Source organism: Typopeltis vanoorti, chromosome 6 (assembly GCF_054136105.1).
Source record: "Typopeltis vanoorti isolate ZY-2024b chromosome 6, IOZ_Tvanoo_1.0, whole genome shotgun sequence".
NCBI lineage: Eukaryota > Metazoa > Arthropoda > Arachnida > Uropygi > Thelyphonidae > Typopeltis > Typopeltis vanoorti.
In genome coordinates, this window is record NC_143554.1 from 38,186,502 (window position 1) to 38,207,367 (window position 20,866).

The 20,866-nt window shown below is 36.3% G+C and overlaps 1 protein-coding gene across 1 annotated transcript in view; it reads left to right on the forward strand.

Moving 5' to 3' along the window:
• The window catches only part of LOC150105389 (uncharacterized), a 243,796-nt gene that overhangs the window by 28,207 nt on the left and 194,723 nt on the right, over positions 1-20,866 (forward strand). The window contains exon 3 of the mRNA XM_090393946.1: positions 8,851-8,956. Coding sequence (XP_090250072.1) covers positions 8,851-8,956 — 106 coding nt within the window. The remainder of the gene's footprint in view (positions 1-8,850; positions 8,957-20,866) is intronic.

A 20,866-nucleotide genomic window follows, 5' to 3' on the forward strand; every position in this document is an offset into this window, starting at 1 on the left:
TTATCTTCATCGCATTAAGGCCAAACGTGTACGGTGCTGCTTCTGGGATAAATCACGAACAGTTCCGAAAAGACTACCAAACAACGGTGATCTGCCGTTGCTACTAGACTAACTTAACGCGTACATTTGAGCTGCAACATTTCTACTCACTTGGGCAATTTCTTATGTTTGTTTACTATGGGGATTAATGTTGAATAAGTTTTGGCTTTCGCTTGGTGAAAGCCCTTGTTTGCATTCTGCAACTTCGACACACTTCACCAGATCCTGTAGCTATGCAAATATTGCATTTTTGGGAGGAAAACAAATCAGTAAATTGCACTCTTTTTAATCTAAAAAACGTTGCTTCTGAGAGTTCGTACACTTCAATTTAATTTTCAGACCTTCATCTATAATTATGTTTAAGCAAAAGGAACCATGACCTTTGTGGTTGACCTCATGGCACACCTACATACGTTGTTTACTAGACGGTAGCCAAATTTAGACAAGAAACTTCATTTCTGACGCTATCGCGTTTTGCACGCAAATTCACCGACATTCTGTCGAATAACCCAATTTTTTTCCCTCTCTGTAGGTAATAATTTGACGCGGAAAGGCCAATGCTCCCTTGCAAAAGTGCACGTGCACACACACTCGCATCGATCTTCCAGCCGTTGAACGCTTATTTCCAGTGCTGCATCGTTACTTGTTTAGCTACAATTTCATCGGATATAAAATGAAGAAACATGAAAATATCGCTCTTGCGATGACAGAAAGATCTTTTGGATTTCGACAGGCTCTTTTCTGATATTTCAAATTGCCTTTCTTTCGGAATAATTTAATCAACGACTGATGTCGTGCATGTTTCATCTACGTCCGCTGTTTCTTTACAGCTGTATAGTAGATATGAATTGTTAAGGAGAAAATCAAAGACGGTCATATTTTACAAATAAAGTTATGAAAAATGCTACCCTTTTCTTGACAGATGTACTTCATTGAGCTCCTTACGTTAAATATTTCTGGTATATTACACCAGATTCATTTCACTTACTGTGGAATTAATACACAAATGTCCTGTAACCACAATGGAAGAAAATACGAGTTGGACAGTCGACAACGAAAGTATGCCATACAAAATGTGGAAGGCGAAATTGATAGGTAGGACTACCAATTATATTTATATAGTTTTCATATCTCGAAAGGCTAAATTAGATCGTATGGAGGGGGTGAACTTGGTGCACGTGCACGAGAGGTGGGAAAACTATTGGTGACGCTAACAAGAACAAAAACTAAAGATATTGACTAATGAGAAGTTGAAAACGAATGAACTTATAAGCTGTCTGTTCTCTTGTGAACTTTCATATACGAGTTTAATGTTTTGTATTTTTAACATTAAAAATTGCATATTTATGCACATTTAGTCAGATAACGCAATTACTGGAATATCCTGTAATTGCGTTATATCTGTACTAGAGAAATTCTGTATTTTAAAATCAGTCTGCTTGTTAGTCAGGATTAAAAGTAGAGTTATTAGGGTGAGACAGAAGGATGCTACCTTGAACCTTGCTACCTCCATTTAAGTCTAGAGCTGGCATCTTTGCTGAGTAGGGGAACAATACTTCTGAAATTATATAAGCAAAGTGGATATTAGATCCAGTTATTTCAAAGCCGAATGTAGAAACTGTTAAAGCTTCGTAAGGTAGGCTGACCAGAGAGCTTACGGGAATACACTTTCCGGCATTCGCGAGTTGCCTTAGTGTGGACTACTTAGACGCTTGGGCAGCACCTATGTCATCTAAGTAGCCCACACTAAGGCAACTCGTGAATGCCGGGAAGTGTCTTCCCGTAAGCTCCTCTGGTCAGCTTACCTTACGAAACTTTAACAGTTTCTACATTCGTCTTTGAAATAATGCTAGATATCCATTTTACTTATATAATTCTGCATCGTCGAACTGAAGCCCCTTGGCCCTTTATTTTAGTAAATATTTCTGAAATTTCCAGTCTGATTGTGATGTTTCATTTCAAAAAAAGCAGACTTCCCAAAACTTGAAATTTACAGAATCAGTATAATGCTGCATCTTGACTCTGTATATTGGGGCCCTTTTTAAAAGTCGGGATTTGGATTTGTTGATGTTTTTCTCGGTGAGCTCCAGTGGGCTGAGGACGAAGCTGACAAGTGACTTCGTTTAAATTTTTGGAGTTCACTGCCATGCATACTTGTTTGAGAAAAGAGGCTTGGGTGGATTAGAGGGATGACAACCTTCGTTCGAATGAGAATTATTTTAGTTATTCGGACAGGATATGTGTTTGGAACTGGAAAGCAAAATCAGTAAGGTAAGCATAGACATAAAAAGGAAGAGCAGAAGTCACTGAGGTCATTCCATAAACACCACTGTAGTGCCAAAGCACACGAGTTTAGGGTAGTTTGGTAAAAGCATCCTATTAAAAAAGGGAACGTGGAGGAGTGTAAGTTAGTAAAAGCTGATTAAGAAATACTCCAGATTGCTGGTGAAAATTACCAGCAGTCTGGTGACTAGATGGACGATGTGTGTCAGATCACTGTAGAAAACACTCTGGCATCTCTTCTTGCTTGATCAGAGAAGCGAATCCGGTTTGAATTTTTCACATTTAAGTTTCCAAATAATAAAGACAGCAAATGGACGTAAATGAAATAGTTCAAGGAAATTTTTATCCAAAACACGTCATTAAGAGAGAATTCCTGATATGTACCCCTCAAGGAAAGGGTTTATAGGATACCGTTGATAGTACTACATGATTAGCTTTCCAATAAATAGTTTTCTTCCAATTAAATAATTCAATTTCAAAACCTTTAGTATTTTTATATCTTATTGTATATCTTCTAAGCTACGTATACTTCTATCAATTTGCTTAGACTTTCGTCTTTCTATGAGTCTTTTCCTTGAAATCAAGCAAAACAGGTGCTGGATCTTTCCTCTCCCATCCTGTTTCAAGCGACTAACACCGCCTTAGATTAGCTGTATTCAAATATTCTTGAATGCTAGCAATGTCAAGTTCCTAATATTTTCATATTTTTTCTGACCCAGCTCTCAGAGCCAGAGGTTAAAATTGGTTTGAACACTGTCTTGTATACAGCTAATTTAGTGTAATTTCTTTCTCTCACTTCATACGAATTTATTCATTTGACTACAATTTCTGTTTATTTTGTTTCCTATTTCCATTTTACTATGCCACCTTCATTAAAATTGTTCTTAAAAAGCTGAAATGTTTTATTTGTTATACCGATTTCCCCATTGAGAAACCAGTTGATGTTTTCCGTGTTTCTTTTCATACTTTTTTTTTATTGCCATTTCACAGAAAGTTTATTTAGTTTTTAGTTGAAGAGTTGTACTGGATTTATTTGGGAATATAAGCATCATATTTATAATAAAGAAATCAACTGAGCTTAAACCTGAAGTTAAAAATGAGAGATAACAATGCCCTTTTCCTTCATAATCCATATAAACCATATTCAAGGTTTGTCAAATCTGACGAATGCATGTATACCGCCTTTGTTAAGAGATGAATAATACATATAGCGTGTATTTTGAATTGCTAAAAGCTGAGGCTATCAACTGAGCTGGTGTGGAATTTCATTTTTTTGGGGAGGGGGGGGGGTTTGAATTTTCGTTTTTTTTTCCTTCATTTTTTTGGTTTAATATTTAAAAGAAATATTTTTTGTATGGGGGAGATTTTCCCCCTATCCTCAGTATTTTCGTATTTCTTTCTTTCTTGGTTCGCTATGAAGAGTTATTTAAGGTAGGGATGTGCATTGGCTGGGGTGGGGAGGGGGAGAAGTAGGATGTCTTTTTCGTTGAGAGCAACGAGTGTCTTGTTCGTGTGTGGCGTCAACAGTTTTCCAGACAAAACACTATAAACCTCTGGACAGAATGACTTAGAGTAAGTAATAAAGTTTAACTTTCCTTAACTAGTCGAGAAGCCTCATCTTCAATACGTTTAAGATCAAGTTCAGTCTGGTGTAGCAGCAGATCATCGAAATCACTTTAATGCTTCCCTGTGGAAATTCTGTGTGTGTGTGTTGCCATGCTGTTGAAAAGTGTCCCGGGCCAAACATATACGAAATGAGGCAACAAACTGGAGATCTACGTTAGAAACACTGGAAATAGCTACTTCTGACCTCCAGCAAGGAAGGAGCAAGGTTGATTTTCACTGAACGACGAAGGTTAACTTCTCATGGATAAAATAAACCAATTAACATCTTTTATTCCCAAAGGGAGCAAGCAGTACTGTTTTCGCCCTAACAAACTTTTGGGAATCACTGGAAGGCCGATTTTGACCTTAATCGTCGACGGTAATTTAATTTAGGACTACCAACTATTTAAAGACTAAGAAGATGGAGCATGGCAAAAAATTTCCTCTTTCTTGTATTCCTAAATCCTACTATTGTATTATTATTCTTATTGTATATTATTGTCCGAGATTCTCCGTAGTTCAGTCGGTATAGACGAGAAGCCCTTTGGTCGGAAAGACACCTGGGCTCGATTCCCATCAGTGACGTGAGGAACCTTTATCTGGTCTCTTTCGACTAAATGTGAGTTAGCCTGTCTCATACTGAGGTAGAGGGCTTTTTCACCCGGAAACTCGGGTTTTTCGCCCCTCAGAACAGGCAAACCGGCTCCGTGAACACACACACACATGGATTTACAGCCATGAATACTTATGACAATATGTGGAAGAAATAGGGACCTCACCACATGTCGTTATGCCCGTAGCTAACCATGCATCACATCATGGTAGTCATAGGAGACGGCACATGAATGGGGGGGGGGGATATTATTGTCAAAATAGTGCGACTTCTAAAGTCAATTTCAAGTGGAGTTAAAATCCCGAGTTATCGGAAAGAAAAAAACTACTTACATATGCAAGGATCGACCAACTGAGAAATACGCCTTCCAGCTGGCCATTACGAATCGAACGACGATTCTCGTTCTATAGAAGTTGAGAAGTCATGTTATCTTACTCAGATGGCTATACAAGTAACACCATCAAGTCGTTGAGAGGCTACATGTTACACGACCTGCAGCTCGCTAGTGGTCCGTCTTAATATATCATTACATTAGATATTTAATTATTAAGATAAATAATTTATCAGAATAGCAAATGTTAATGGATATACTGTATTTTCTTTCTCTACCAACGATCACGTTAAAAAAGTCTGTGTCTTTTTAATCTAGTTTTAATCCTGGATCCGATTATCACATTAAGATTTTACATTATAGGTGCATGTAACTGAATTGATTGATGTATATATTAGCAGCATAAAAGGGAGGATTCGAAAATTTGAAACTTTGTAGAGTTTAAATGCATATGCAGTGCACTGTAGGGGATTAACCTTGGGAAATGCTAAACTGTATGTTGTTAGTTGTGGCTCAAATTTTCAGAAATAAGGGAATCAATCGAGGAATTTTGCGAGGTTTTGATACCTTGCAGTTCAGCTCCATTACCCTTCTTAATAATGAGAAAAACAATAAACAACTGAAACCCATTAATTTTAAAATAAAAACGGCCCAGGCTCTTGCAGCTTTTATGAACGGAATAGAATTTTTTTTGAATATATATACACACACACACACACACACACACACACACACACACACACACACACACACACACATCAGTTTCAGTGGGATCTTTTTCAAAAAAATAAAATATATATATTATTTTTGGAAAAGATCCCACTGAAACTAATATGCGTTATTTACCTATAGTGCATCATTAGTTTTTGAGTGGAACAATTGATATGGAAATATTCCAGACATTCACAAAAATCCGTCATCACTGCTGTATTCGCACCAGCAGCCTGTGGGTTGAAGAGCACAGGCATTTTTTCCTCTGACTAATCGAATAAGGGGCTCTCGGGTTGGTTCCTATATGGTTCAAAATACCGATCTTGTTAACAGAACGTAATTAGTTTACTAATAAGAATGTACATGCTCTTGGATGGTGGTTTAAGCTGCGAAAGAGGTTAAGCAGTGAGTCATGTGCTCTCATACATCACAGAATTCTTCTATTTAAACTTTTATAAGTTTTCAATATATAAATTGAATTTCCATATTGGAAGAATAAAAAGATACAGATAATGGCGTTTGGAAGAAACCGGATTTTATTCGAAAACCCTATATAAAAAAGGCTTACTACTGTTTGATCTCTGACAGTAGAACATGTTGTTCTACAATTTGTTAGGTGAAAAGCTTCGATGACGAGCGATAAAATGAAGTAATTATGCCATATCAGACCTTCAGAGATCATCAGAGCTCACAATAACTGCTTATCCTGCACTATTCAACTCTATTTGCTTTGAGAAAATTTCCACAGTCTGACTTACAACTGCCTTCCGTCAGTTAGAACTACAGCTTCAGGAAGGAAAACCTACATTAGTATTGAAATTTCAAAGATTGCTTGGATGAACATTGTTGTTCAGCAGTTTCTTTTTAGTTACATATGAATCAGTTGTTGTTTGGTTGGTGGTTTGGAATCAAGCCGAAGCACCTCTATAAGAACGAAGATAAATTATAATTATCTCCCGGAAAAACTTTGATTCTTGTATTTTTTATAATGCTTGTTATTCAAGTCCCTTCATTATTATAATCTATTCAAATCAAATTTTGTGTAAATCGACACAAGTTTACACACTCTAGTTTGATATATTTGTAAGTGTAACTTCTGTTGTTTTCGATTTGATCTAAATATGTGCACTTGAACAAACATCGAAATAAGGAGATGGGACACTTTTTTATTTTCCAGTTAATACTCGTCTATCCCATACCTTATATTTAAAGAAATATGCTAAGCACGTTCACTGTGCGAACAAAAAAAGGAACAAAAATATTTGTCTGTCTATTTTTAACTCCTTTTTAAGGGAGATATCTTCAAAAATTATAGAAATAAACTGCTGAACAGTTTTCAGAGATAACGAGTATTTTTTTTAAAAGCAACATTGTCTCGTTTCGGAAGTGTGTAATGTGACCATGGAAAGATTGAAGCGTTTTCTAAAGAAATGTGAAGTGACCGAATCGCCTTCAACTCTGGCCAAGTTCGTGTGTCTCGTCGCTACAACATTTTATTGTATTCCATTTTTGAGACTCGAAGGAATTGGCCCTGAGCACTGTTGGCAACGTAATTAGGGCCTTAACCTATAATTATACACTACATTTCAAGCTGCAACGCTAGCTTATGTTGTAATCCTTAATAGTTTCCATGCCACCTTAAGAGCTCCGTTGGACTAATTCCAGCTGGCTCCTCAAGAACACTTCTGACATCCAGATCACATCACGATTGTGACGGTTAAAGCAACACGTGCCGTTTAAGCCTGCCTCACTTAATCTTCCTAAAAGTCAAGATTCGTCTGGCTCTGTGGAGGCTGAGATTCTGTTTTATCTTTCGATTTAAATAAGCATCACAGTGCATGAAAAGTGGTGCAAAATCAATAAGTTTCTTTGCTAATTTTATCACAGTTTTATAAGTAAATCAATTCACTCGGTTGTCAGCTGAATAAGCAGTAAATCTGCTTATTTTTAACTCAAAATTATATATGCTATCATCTAGTTACTTTTATTCTTATCGTGTAGTTATCTATAGCAGTAATTAGTACTGCATAAGAACCTCCATAGAGCAGTCGGTATCGATAATGCCTTTTGGTTGGAAAGCACTGGGTTCGAATTCCGTCTAGGACGAGAAGACCCTTTATAAGAGACTTTTCATCTTAATGTGAATTAGCTGGTCTCATTCGAAAGTGGCGGGGAGGTGTTTCTCCTCCCGGAAACTCAACTCGCATTTATCATCCTACAAAGCGAGAAACCTGCAACTGACAGGCATAATAGGAGCAAACAGAGTTGCTGCGGTTTGATTCCAAACCACCAACCAAACAACAACTGATGCATATGTAACTAGAAAGAAACTGCTGAACAACAATGTTCATCCAAGCAATCTTTGAAATTTCAATGCTAATGTATGTTTTCCTTCCTGAAGCTGTAGTTCTAACTGACGGAAGGCAGTTGTAAGTCAGACTGTGGAAATTTTCTCAAAGCAAATAGAGTTGAATAGTGCAGGATAAGTAGTTACTGTGAGCTCTGATGATCTCTGAAGGTCTGTGGAGCTCAGATATGGCACAATTATTCATTTTATCGTTCGTCATCGGAGCTTGTGCACCGAACAAACTTGAGCATTGTCGCAATGCGCTGCCATTCAAACAACGGTATTTTTCAACCTGCAACATATGTCGGAACTTGAATGTTTGCATGACAACATGTTCTACTGTCAGAGGTCAGACAGTAGTAATCCTTTATTTTCCTTTTTCTTCGGACAGTGGCGACCTGAACATAAAGCGTCATTTGTGACATTCGATGATGTGGAGCGATTAATAAATGAGTTCGGTCATCTTCCTGTCAATGAACTTAGCGAGCTTTTTTTCCCCTTTCTTTCTCTTAGCGAGCAACCGGGCGGCGGAAGGTCATCAGGCGTCTGCTCCCAGTCTGTCTGCCAGCAATGCACGGCACTGTACAGGTACACAGAGAGAGAGAGAGCGCACGCTTGCGTTGCATCGCTCTTTCTTTCTCTCTCTTCTAAGCTGATCTCGCAAGCAGTTTTTCTGTCTCCCTTACTGGCACCTGTCTTCACCTGCTGCTCGGCTTCGACTCTGTGCGGACGCTGCTGGTGGGGTGTCGTTCCCCCATACGTTTATCGGTATCGAATAGGCTGAGAGAAAGCGCGAGAATAAACACTGGATGTCCATCTTAACAGTGTCTGCCGAAGCACGCCAGTGGCCAGTGATTGTTTTCTGGGATTTGGAGTTTTCGTTGTGACGGAGGTTTTACTGCTGGTTTAGCTGATCATTAGCGTTGGTGATTGCCATGCTGCCATTGAGCTACGGACTAGAAGTGATTCATTTCTTGGAGCTGCCTTACCACTCAAAGCCTCGCCCAACAGGATTGATTCCACATAGGTAAGAAACACAGGAAGAAATACCCCTTGCGAAGACGATACATTGTCTCTAGAAATACTTTTATTAGATATATAAGGTCTTGTTATTGATATAAAAATGACTTTATATTTGGATTTAGTAAAGCATTTAACACTCGTATTGTTTCTATCGTGAACGTGTCCCCTCTTCAAAATACTTTCACTCAGTTGATCCACACAGAACCATGTTTTCAGCAAGAGAAATCTGCAAGTTACTACACAGAGAGTATACGCATTGGCTACATTATTAATAATAATGATTTTACGAGTAAATTCGTTCATATTGCTAAAGGTCTCAATAGCGAAAGAAGCTAATATAATTAATGTTACAACTAAATGTAAATCTAACACCATCTTACGTTTTATCATGCCAGCCGAAAAGTAAAATCGTTTCAAAGAATGAATCCGGCTTCCCAAATGAACATATTCGAAGTTTGCCTTCTTTTTGTAGTTGCCACGCTCTTTGCTCTGACCAGTACTTTTAAGTTCGAGTTTGATGTTGATGGAGAACACCAAAACATCTTAAGGTAACACGACAGTATCTTCTCATGTCATGGGAAGATGCTTCTACATGATTCTACTTAGACATCCAATTCGTTTCATAAAGAAAAGAAAAAAAAAGGGGAGAGGGGCGAGTTCACCTAAGTTTAAATGGCTGCTGATTTTCAAGACGTAATGGAAGTGGAAACTTAAAACTTACTTTGTGTAATTAATGCACAACGTTACAAGTTAGTTTAGCGGTGTCGAATTCCATCAATAGATATCTTATTAAAGCTGTAATATGACTGCCTTCTCGGTAAATAAAATATGCAGTGTGTGTGTGTGCACATGTACTTTTCATTTTGCAATCTATTCCTTGGCGAGCGCATCTCGTTTAAATATCACCCACTTTTTTTTCTTTTCTTTCTTTCTTTTTTTTTAATTCAAAACAACTACATTCACAGCAATATTTAGAGCTTAAGTTGTAGTGGGAAATATTTCACCACTCGCTTACAAGCACTTGGAGACATAGCAGAACCCGACTCTGTCGCCAAAGAACATCGTCATATTCATTCATCTTCCCAAATTATCGCAAATATTTTACTTATACAGAAACAAGGCAACTTTTAAATTGCTGAAATGGCTTTACTAACAAAACTAAAAGGACGTTATTTTGGCAAATCAGCACCATAACTAGGGAGGAGATCCACGGGATCTGGATCCCTGTACATCAAAATGACGGTGCACTGACAAATGCATTGTAGAGTTGTATGAAATACTGTAGGGTATTTCATCCGTCGATGCACTGAAGTTTTGTTGCCATATGGTCGACAATAGGACAGAATGTTAATTTTGTCCTATTGTAGTGTGAAAATTATTGTGTGACTGGACAATAATGATATGTAATAAGGTTATTAAGCTCAGTATTTATGACTTCATTTAAATGGGGAATTGATGTTAATTACCTCATTTCCATTCTTATATTTAGTACTTCATTTTAAAGGCTAGCTCGAATTTGCGTGTGTCGAAACGCAATTTTCTCTATTTTTTCCCTTTTAATCTCAGTAAAGCCAATTGCGTACTTTTACGCAGATAACTGGCCATTTATTACATGTATAATATGAAGACATTTATGGCTTTTACAGTCGCTCATAAATAAAACGATTATATTTGTAGTATACAGTCATCCTGAATTTGTTACTTTTTATGAATAGCTATTACATTTCGCAAATTACAGTATTATTATTACTACTATTAAAGCTAGGAGTACGTCTTTCATTTCTTTAAGGGCTAAAACTGCTTTACTTTACTCCGGGGCTTTTTTTAAATATGGAGTTGGGTGGTGTATGCTTTTCTTTATTTAGGGGAGTTGTCAGCAGTTAACTTGCTTCACACTTCTTAAGAGACAGGTAGTCATCACACAATAGCCCCTGTTAAACATCGCAGGTTTTTTAGAGGGCATGTCATCAACCGAATCGTATGGTCTGTACTGCCTAATTAATTAGTAGTGATGCCAGTTTTGGAATTATTATACTTAACGTGAAGTTTGGTGACTCTGATTTTATCAAATTGCCGTGCATTTCATTGCGATTTGTTTGAAACATTTAAGCACAACATAAATCTCGTTCTCGAAATAAAAACTCGCAATTTATGTGCACTAAATAAGGATCGGTTGTTTAAAATGAGCATGATGGGTTTATGACAACCTGAAGAATGTGTGAATAAAGTTCTGAAAGTATAATTTAAAATCTGAAAACACTTAAGAGCAAGAGTTGCAATGTGTTCTGCCTGAGCCTTGAGCTGGGGACGTTTCGAAATCTACAATGAATTAAAAGGAAAAAAAATTCGCCGAAGAATGAAGCGGAGATAAGAAACACTAAATCATAAAATAATTATGTTCACTTTCAAAATATTTTTCTTAGTATTCTTTATTAATAGAATCAAATCCAGTTTAAATTATCGTTTGTTTGTTTGCTTAACAATTAACTGATACGTCTTGAGTTTTCCGTTTAGAGTGAATCCATGCCGTTCGTTTTTAAGAACTATAGTCTAATTGGAAATTGTTTCTCTCTCTCTCTCTTTGAATATTCTCTCGTGTGAGGAATTAATTATACCGAAAAGTGTGTTAATTTTATAAACCCTTAATTTTATAAACCGGTAGTCCTTAATCACTACGTACACTACTCTCTGTCACGTATAAACATAATTCTTCATGAGGAGTCATCCCTGAATTTCACATCCGTTTATAACGAGAAGCGGACTGGACAGTAGTAGCCTGTTTCGGGAAGGGAGTTTGAAACACCGGGGAATAACTTCAAGTTCTTTATGACGATCCTCGAATTCGTAATTACAAGGAAAATTATGTTAGGGAAACTGCAAATGCCTCAAAAGTTATTCCACTGTCCCTTACCTGGTAGATCAGATTTTCCTTCTTCCCTTTGCTCACAAAAAGGAAGACGAAGTCCGTCTTCCTTTTTGCTCACGGCACTATCCTTAAGAAAAAGAAAGAAGGAATTATAATGCATTGCCTTTATATGTTGTGGATTTTTAATGTAAAATTATGAGAATGAAAGTTCGATGCGTAGGAAATCTAATCAGTGTGTGTTTCGAGTACAATTTTTACAGATCGGTATTTTAATTAACATCCTTGACCCCCCCCCGTCAAAAAAGCGATTCCGATTCTTTATAGATTACGATAATTCGACCACAGCACGCAGTTTTCTGGAGATCAGTGTCCATGAAAACAAACTCATCTTCATAAAAGACGTGAAATGTGCACAACATTGTGTGTGTGTGTTCAGCAGTATGTGGTTCCGAAACTTTTTTCAACCCGTGCCTCCCCCAAGTGGCATAGCGAATGGATCTGCAAGACCGCAGTATGGAGGTCGTCCGAGAAAGAGTTTCCAAAATTTGGGGAACGTGTGAAAACGCTTTACTGTAACAAACTTGTTTCCATTTTCTCTGTTTCACACCTTCGAATTCTAAGAAAGAAACAGTCACAAATTAAAATATCACAGGACCTATAAAGGCTTCCTTATTGACACTTTAAAAGTTTCTTTTGTTAAATTTTCTAAACTCTGACTCTTAATGCAAAGCAGTATCTCTCCCCGAGGTCAAAGTTGAGAATATTAGTAAGCGAATGAATCTATTTGGAAACAAGACTGATTTACGATTAAATGTATTTCCTCCTTACAAATGTTTAATTATTTGACGAACGTTGATTCGTAAATTGTTCGACTACGACGAATACTATTTCTGCATAATGTGGAAATGAGGCTTTACTTATAAACTGTACAAATATTTTCTAAATGTAAATTAAAACAAACTCTTTTTGAATCACTTAAATTTTTTATTCTGCTATCTTCCACCATAATCTAGAGGGGGGGGGTCCCTTCCACATACTTTGAGGAATCCTGTTTTTTTCTACTATGCCATTGTGCTTCTCCACAAGAAACATTGTTTTATTTTCATTTCTTCCTCTTTTAATGAATAAAAGAAATAAAAACTATGAATATAATTGAACATAATAATAAAATTACACAGAATCTTTCTTAGCGGGATGGATAGTGCTTTTCACCGAAACACCTACATCCATCTCTCTCATACATTTTCCAATATTCATTGAAAGTAAGCAGTTGAAGCGTTTTTAAATAGCACTTCACGATTTCCATTTGGTCCTCACATCATTTTCTTGAAAAAGAAAAATCTTAAACAGTATATTATTTTTATTACTTTTATTTACACTATATTGCTTTAATATAAAGTAAAGTTGATGCCCCGCCTCCCAAGGAAGAGCGCAGTTTGGAAATTACTGTAGAAGGGCGAAGAATATTATCTCATTCAACGATCAGTGCATTACATTAACGTATGATTATTGTAAACTCAGTAGGACGTATGGGAAGAAATTGTACATGTTTGCTCAGCCGATTGCGTCCAGTTTCCACTGTACAATGAAAGGATAACAGTAAATTAACATTTATTCGAAACCTTGCTGTGGATAAGTATGTGTTTTAGGTATAGTCACGCCCGCTCAAAAATTTTCTGCAATACAAAAATTTCGGGACCCTGCAAGTTTGAGGTGCCGGTGACACTAGTGAAGCCAACAAAGGCCTCTTTGGTTGTGTGTGTTTGTGTGCATATTGAGGGATTGGATCGATGACTATTAAATGATGGTAAAAAATTGCCTGCGACAAGACACGGGATATTAGTATATGGCGATAAAAGCACATTAATACATGTTTTGTCCCTTAAAGTAATGGACTCTTTGAACATCCTTAACACCACGTGGGGAGTGGGGGGAGGAAGGGCGTATAAATGACGTTACTCATAGACTGGCCTTGAGAAGAGTTAATGACATTGAAAATGCACTGTCTTGAGAAGGTTCAAATTCTTGCTGAGTTTTTCTTCCTCCCCCTCCCTCAAGCCTTTCTGAGGCGGTTCAATTTGGCCTTGATTGAACGGACGACGTGGGTGAGTTTTTAATAATTTACCGACCTCGAAGAATGCTCCTATTATAATATTAAAATGAGAGCGTAGGCAAAAGCAGAACTCATTTTTGAAGTGACCTCGCACATCCTGGATTGCTAACATTAACTCGTCACGAGGAAATGAAAGACGGCTGTGGACCGAAGTTCTTTATTTTTTCACTGTTTGTCAGAATATGCAGAAATGGACATTTTCTGATTGTGCAACTGGTCACATCTGGATATAACCATGATGTATCGACCGTTGCATCGCTTATCCTTTCCATTTCTCTTATCCTATCGTGAATGCAACCATAATGTCTCCCCCCCCCCCCGACTGATTGTTTAGGAGATGAGAATAAATAAGCAGCATTAAATGCAAACTTCTTGCTAAAAAGGGAATGTAAGTTTGTTTTTTTTTAGAGGGGAGAGGAGAAATAAGAAACTAACTTTTTTTTTCTCTTTCTTCTGCAGGGTTAATCGCAATGACAGGTTTTTTTTTTTGTTTTCACCCAAGAAAAAGTTGTAAATGTATAGCACATCAGTACTGTGAGTGGATTAAGGATTTTTTTTTTTTATTCACGTAGTTCAGAAATCTTTCTTTCGAAATCGAAGAGAAATTTTTTCAAGCCACTTCAGGCCTCCAATCAACAGGGTTGTGGTGGTGGTCTTACACTGGACGATGAAATTCATCCCGAGGCAATTCTTTAACGAACATGCTCACGGCGGGAGTGGAACTCGCAGTCTGTTGGTTGGAGGGCGAGTACTTGAACCACTCGCCCAACCGGTTATCGTAGTCACCTCATGCGTTTTAAATGTTTTGTACGAAATGTAGTTGGAGCAACCCTTTAATAAAAGAGCGGTGGTTAGGTTATCACGCATGCGTACTAACCTAAATTCGACACTTTTAACCAAGACCGTTTACAAATCATGAAATTGCAAACGAACTCCACGGCTGAATATAATAATTGCCATTCCTGATCTGGGACAGCAATATCACTTAACTTCTATTTTTGTTTTTTCTTCGTTTCTTTTTTTATTTTCACATATCCCAAAGTCGCCTATTTTGTTGTACAAATAACTGACAGTTAACGCCTACTACAGATTATTGTAAAAATAATTTTCTTCCTGTCCTTTGATGTTAATCATTAAGATCAGATAAGTTTATATTACGATGTTGTATTAATAAAACGAAATAAAATAAACGTGAAGATGTTTGCTACTACTAACAACTACCAGATGCGCTGTGAGACATCATCGGTGTTTGAATTTGTTCACTTAAAAGCTGCATATTAACCTCAAATTATATCACGTGCTTATATTCCTAAGACTTATGCCAAAGGAAACGAATCTTTTATTTTATGAAATATGTTGGGATTATTTCAGAATTAGTGAAACAGTTTTCGTATTCGTTGATATTTTATTTTAAATGATAAAATAATTTAAATATTTTAAATTTTAATTCAAAATTATTACTACTGGAATAATTGTGCAAGCCAGGTTGTCCTGATGAACAGCGCGTGTTTGCGTTCTTATTAAATGCAAATGAGCCACAAGTTCAAAATCCACTGTCCGTGGATGCTTTGCGAATGCCTTGAGGTAGACATTTTCTTCAACCATAAAGCACGGCTGCCAGAAGTAACTTGAAAAAGGTTGTACGGTTGGTTCCTAGAGCGGGGATCCCTCCTTATCTAACACTTAGCGCACCAGTGAAGAATATGTATGATAGTTTGCAACTTTTAGTGGGTGGGTTTCGCATAAAAATATGAAAGATGCATTTCAAAATGAAATGTTATGCTTATTCATTCCAGCATGATGATTCTTTTGTCGTAATAAGAATATGAATTATTTTATCTTCAAAATCCTTTCTTTCCTCGACAATCGTTTATCACTTTCAACATGAACTAATAAGATTAAAACAATTCTGTCTGGCAATGAGATCTGACAAATATACTAATGAAAGGAGAATGTTTATTACGGTCTGCTATACAATATCACTACAGTGCATTCTTAAAATTGTAAACATTTTGCAATGTCCTGGAGTTACCGTCATTATACAACTTTCGGTTTTGTGTTAAAAAAAAAAGATAATTACATAGAAGATAAATATTAAATTAAGCATATGTCACGCCAAACAAAACCCAGTAATATGAAATAATAGCCGTACCTGTTAATGTTGTCCATATAATAAACGTACTAGTAGAAATGATTTAATATCTCAATAGAGCACGTGATGACGTGAGGTAGACACTCTGTTATATCAATAAAAGTGTAATAAATCTTCTAACGCCTTTTCATTCACCAATGAAATTGGTGGCGGTCTTTTTAGTCCAAGTAAAACTTTTTTTTTTTTTTTTTTTGAAATCGGTAGGCTGCCGATCTTGGCTTCTCATTGTCTCCAATATTGAGTGCATTGATTCGAATGCTAAACGGGAGGTGATATTTATTTGCATGTTCTCGTGTGTCTCGATGGCTAAATTTGCTGAGTTTCAGAACTAAAGAAAAAAAAACTACTTAGGTCTCCCAAAGATCGACTATGATATCTCCTGGAAAAAAAAAAAAAAAAAAACGTAAAAAATTTCGCTAGTCGTGATTAGACTCGATATTATCTATATACTTCTCGTTTTCTGGCAGCCATGATAAACTGATTATCAGAAATGCTACTTGTTATGCGGTGTAGCAAAATTTTAAAAAATAAGTTGCGCTGCCTTTACTTTGAAGTGCGGTCTCTACGAAATCTCAATGGAGATAATGTTGTTTAATAATATTACCAAGATAAGTATGACCACTAGTTGACTGCACATCTATAAATTATACTTTCTCCAACTGATCTGCAGGAGACATATTTCCGCACAAGAGTGACGAAACCCAACTTCCGTTGAAAAGTCTTATTATTCGCCATGCTTACTTTTCCTGAGGCGGGATGGGCCCGAGGCGATAGTGTCACGGGCCCCCAACATAGTTTTGGACCCTTAAATCGGTCTTAATTTTTCAGGATCCCCAGATAGAGCCTTGTGCGCCTGTGCATAAATACGGCCCTGGTTATTCATATGTATATATGGTTGGACAATTCAAATACGTTTTTTTTTTTTGTTTTTGTTTTTTCCATTTTATTTCGTCCTTTTGGATTACTGCATTCACCTTAAAATCTTCTTTTGAAGAATACTTTTAATATCTCGGATAAGGCACCTTAAGGTGCAGTATCCAAGATATTTATTCTCCTATTCAAGCGCTTACTGTAGCCATTACTATTTTCTACGTCATCTGCTGAGTACAAGAAATGTCCCATTTATATCCGATATGTGGTTTAGAAATAGTTTGCTAGTCGAGCTCTCTGAGCCTCTCCTAATATCTGTAACTGGCTGCGTCTTCAATGATATTCTTCGATTTCTTTTAGGAGGAAGAAAGTGAAACCTTAATAAAGAATAATGATCTTTATATGGATTTAATTGCAGATCCGTTTGAGGATAGGAACTGCTTTATAAATATAACACAAAAAATGGATCATTGAACATGCTTTTATGGCAGATAATTACTTATTTGAGCAGATATAAAAGAAGGGATAAGATTATGTGATTGTTTCCTCATTTTTACATTTATAGACATATGAATACTGACAGTTGGGCATTTAGCTTGTTATTTTTGGATAACATTCAAACACATAAAATAGAACTTAAATTCCTTAATATGTTGTGCGCTTAATTTTAGCAAAATATTCGAAAGCTACTACCCCAAAACTATTCGTATATTGATTTTCGACTTTAATATATTTTTTAAATATTCGAAGAAGGAAGAACGAACAAACCAAAGAACAATTTTCCTAAAAAGGTTCGAACTAAGCGTACCTGGAATAGAAATGTTGATATTAAACCTGATTCTGAAGTAAGATACAAACCTGTCGATTTGAGCTATTCTACTGTCTTCCTCCAAAAAAATGGGAAAAAAAAAAAAAAAAAAGGATTGCCCACTTCAGTGGCTTCTTGGCAAAGTCCATGTGCTTCCAGCGTCGGTACTACCTACAATGTGTGTGTGTGTTTTCAAAAGGACACTTCCCTGTAAAACTCGTCAGCAATAACTAAGAAGAAAAAAAGTCAGAATTATCATTAACTTTTTTTAGTAATAAATAAGAAATTGAGAAAATTTAACCCATAGTAATTGGAATTCGTTTAAATTTTCCAGGCAAGTGTAGGTCGGGAGGGAAATTAACGAATGTTAACAATTTAACAACTTGTAAGATGGATTTTATAAACTTCAGAAGGTTTTAATTTTTCGGAAGATTCTTGGATTTTTTTTATTAATTTTTATTATCATTCCTCTAAGTTTTATTTTTGTGAATGTTTTCCGGAGTAAGTTCCTAATGGATTAATGAGAACTTACTCGATAAGTTATTCACTGTTCAGCAGAACTAAAAATAACGATAAGAATTTTTTTTTTAATTGCAATTTTTCACGCTTACCGCAGACTATCCCCTCTTTTTTATACCCAATAGATTTTCCAAATATTTTTATTAAGCTATTTCTGGATAGCTCATTTTCGTAACGTTTATACGTTACAGAAATGAGTTACTTTGAAGATTTTATTCAAAGTTCAGTAAATCCCCAATTTGTTTAGTATCGCGGCCATCTGCCTCGTCCCTTCATCTCTGATTCGGAAATGGGAACAAAGAGAAGATAAGATGGCTGTGGTGAATGTGAGATAATGTACGCTCATTGGCAATGGCACAACAAGGCCATTTCGGAAGTGGGAGGGAGGGAGGGAAGAAGGGAAGGATTACATGTGTATAGGAAAACCGGTTTCGATTTGTATACTAATTCGTTGTCGAAGCTATTTATAAAGAAGTTTAATTTCAATTGTTGCCATTCATTCATTTACAATGTAAAATCGACACTAATCTACTTATGTCTTGTACGGGAGGGATTTTTCGGGTAGGTTGCCTATTGTTATATTATTAAGAACGTTGTAGCTGCTTCCAGGTTTATCAAACGGTCTTTTAATATGAATAACAATAGTTTTAAGTACTGATATTTTGAAGGAATTTCTCACCAGGACAACCCTACTGGATGAATATCGCAAGCAACAGCACCAACGAAAACAGGAAATTCAAATCAGCCATTGCATAATATTCTACAAAATCGAAATAACATGCCAAATACAGAAAGCAACGCAACTATTTTAATGTCTTTTAAACATGAAAGGGAGAAATCTTTCTGTAGGAAAAGGTTTCGATACAAAAATTCTAGCGTTACGTCCAAGTCTTCCTGTTGATGAAGATCGCCAACACTCAAATGATGGCTGCCATGAGAAAGGGATGCTTTCGCTGGATTCTTCCGAAGTCTAAAAAAAATCTAGTGAGGGGGGAATTGATTTGCGAGAAGTGATAAACTATGACAATGAAGTTTTGATTTCAATCATCGGCACTACATCGATGAATATGAGTGACAAGAATTCCGTAGGTAAAATGAAATGCATAAAAATGAACCGAATGCTTTTTTGTAATATTGTGAAATTCGCATTGATGAATGCGAATTTCACAATATTCGCTTTCTCTTTATCTGTGTACTCCCTATCGTATAACGTTAATGCTTTTCAGGCCGTTATGGACAGGTAACCTCTGCGATGCTAATAATATGCAATGCGATAAACCTTGTCAATTATTTCAATTATAAAGCTGATCATTAAGATTTTGAGAATTTTTCAAAGAAAAATATTATGTTTGTCAATGGGATTAATTCACCATGATGAGGCTCAAAAATTATTTTGGTTCCGCTGCAATTATGCGATGGACAGTCAAGCTGTTCAAGTAAATTGTCTGTTGTCCATTGTATTTTAAAACTGTGCTTGCAATCTTACTAGTACCTTCATGTGATGAAATAATGTTTGATAGGAACATATTATTTCCTATCAAACCATTCATTTCCTACCATTCATTATTATAAAGGATATCCATTAGAGAAATGGATGAAATTGGTTTAATATGATTCATAACGCAATGTGTCCAGGATGAGAAAAGTGTTTTTTTTTCCCTCTCTCTCTATGAACGTATCGAAAAGTGACCATCTCGAGTCTGTTCAATTCCAATCGTCACAAATTTCTTTACGTGCTCCCCTTCATACTACAACTCAAGAATCAGTCGTTGCTAACTGCCGTCTGCTCCAGACGCTATCATTTCTTCTTTCTGGATCTATAAAAAGTGCAGAAAAGTAATAAATAATGATTTCTATTTTTGAAACAAATTTTATGAAGACTATTATTTTCAACTTAGCCTCCCCCTCCCCCTTATTTGTTTTCTTATCATTCATGTGTAAAACGTCTCCTAAGAAATGTTTGTAACAACGGGAAATGCATCGATCACATTTTTCCATCACCAATGCTCTCATACCATTTTTCATCCCTTATATTCCTTGCTTAATCTGGTCAGTATCAAACAGCTACGCATGAGTACTCGTATATAGCAGTGCGTGATGGAAATCATGACTATTATCTTGCCCTTGGCGGAACAGAGGCTTCGTTTCGATCTACCATATCATAACTGTCCAATGAATTTTAGTGAAGAAGATTCCCACTATGTATATATGCCTTATACAAAAGGCACACAAGAAAGAAAGAAAGTTTTTTTCCTATTTACAAGCATCCTTTACAACTAAGAAGGAATGCAACCTTCATGTGGATTACTTCTTTTTAATAAGAAAGTATAGATAAATAGAAATCATGTAAGCGATGGCTTGAATTATCTTCGTTTCAGACATTCATGTTCATCTTGACTTAACATAGTGTTATGCGTGAATTTACAGAAGCAGTCATGATTAATGAAATGATTGATTCATATGCTAGCGTTTAACATACAGGGTGTCCACAAATGTTTACCCTGATTATAATATTATACAACTCTTCAGTAGATACTTGATATGGAACACAAAGTTAGACTTCAATGCATAACATATAGAAAAAAA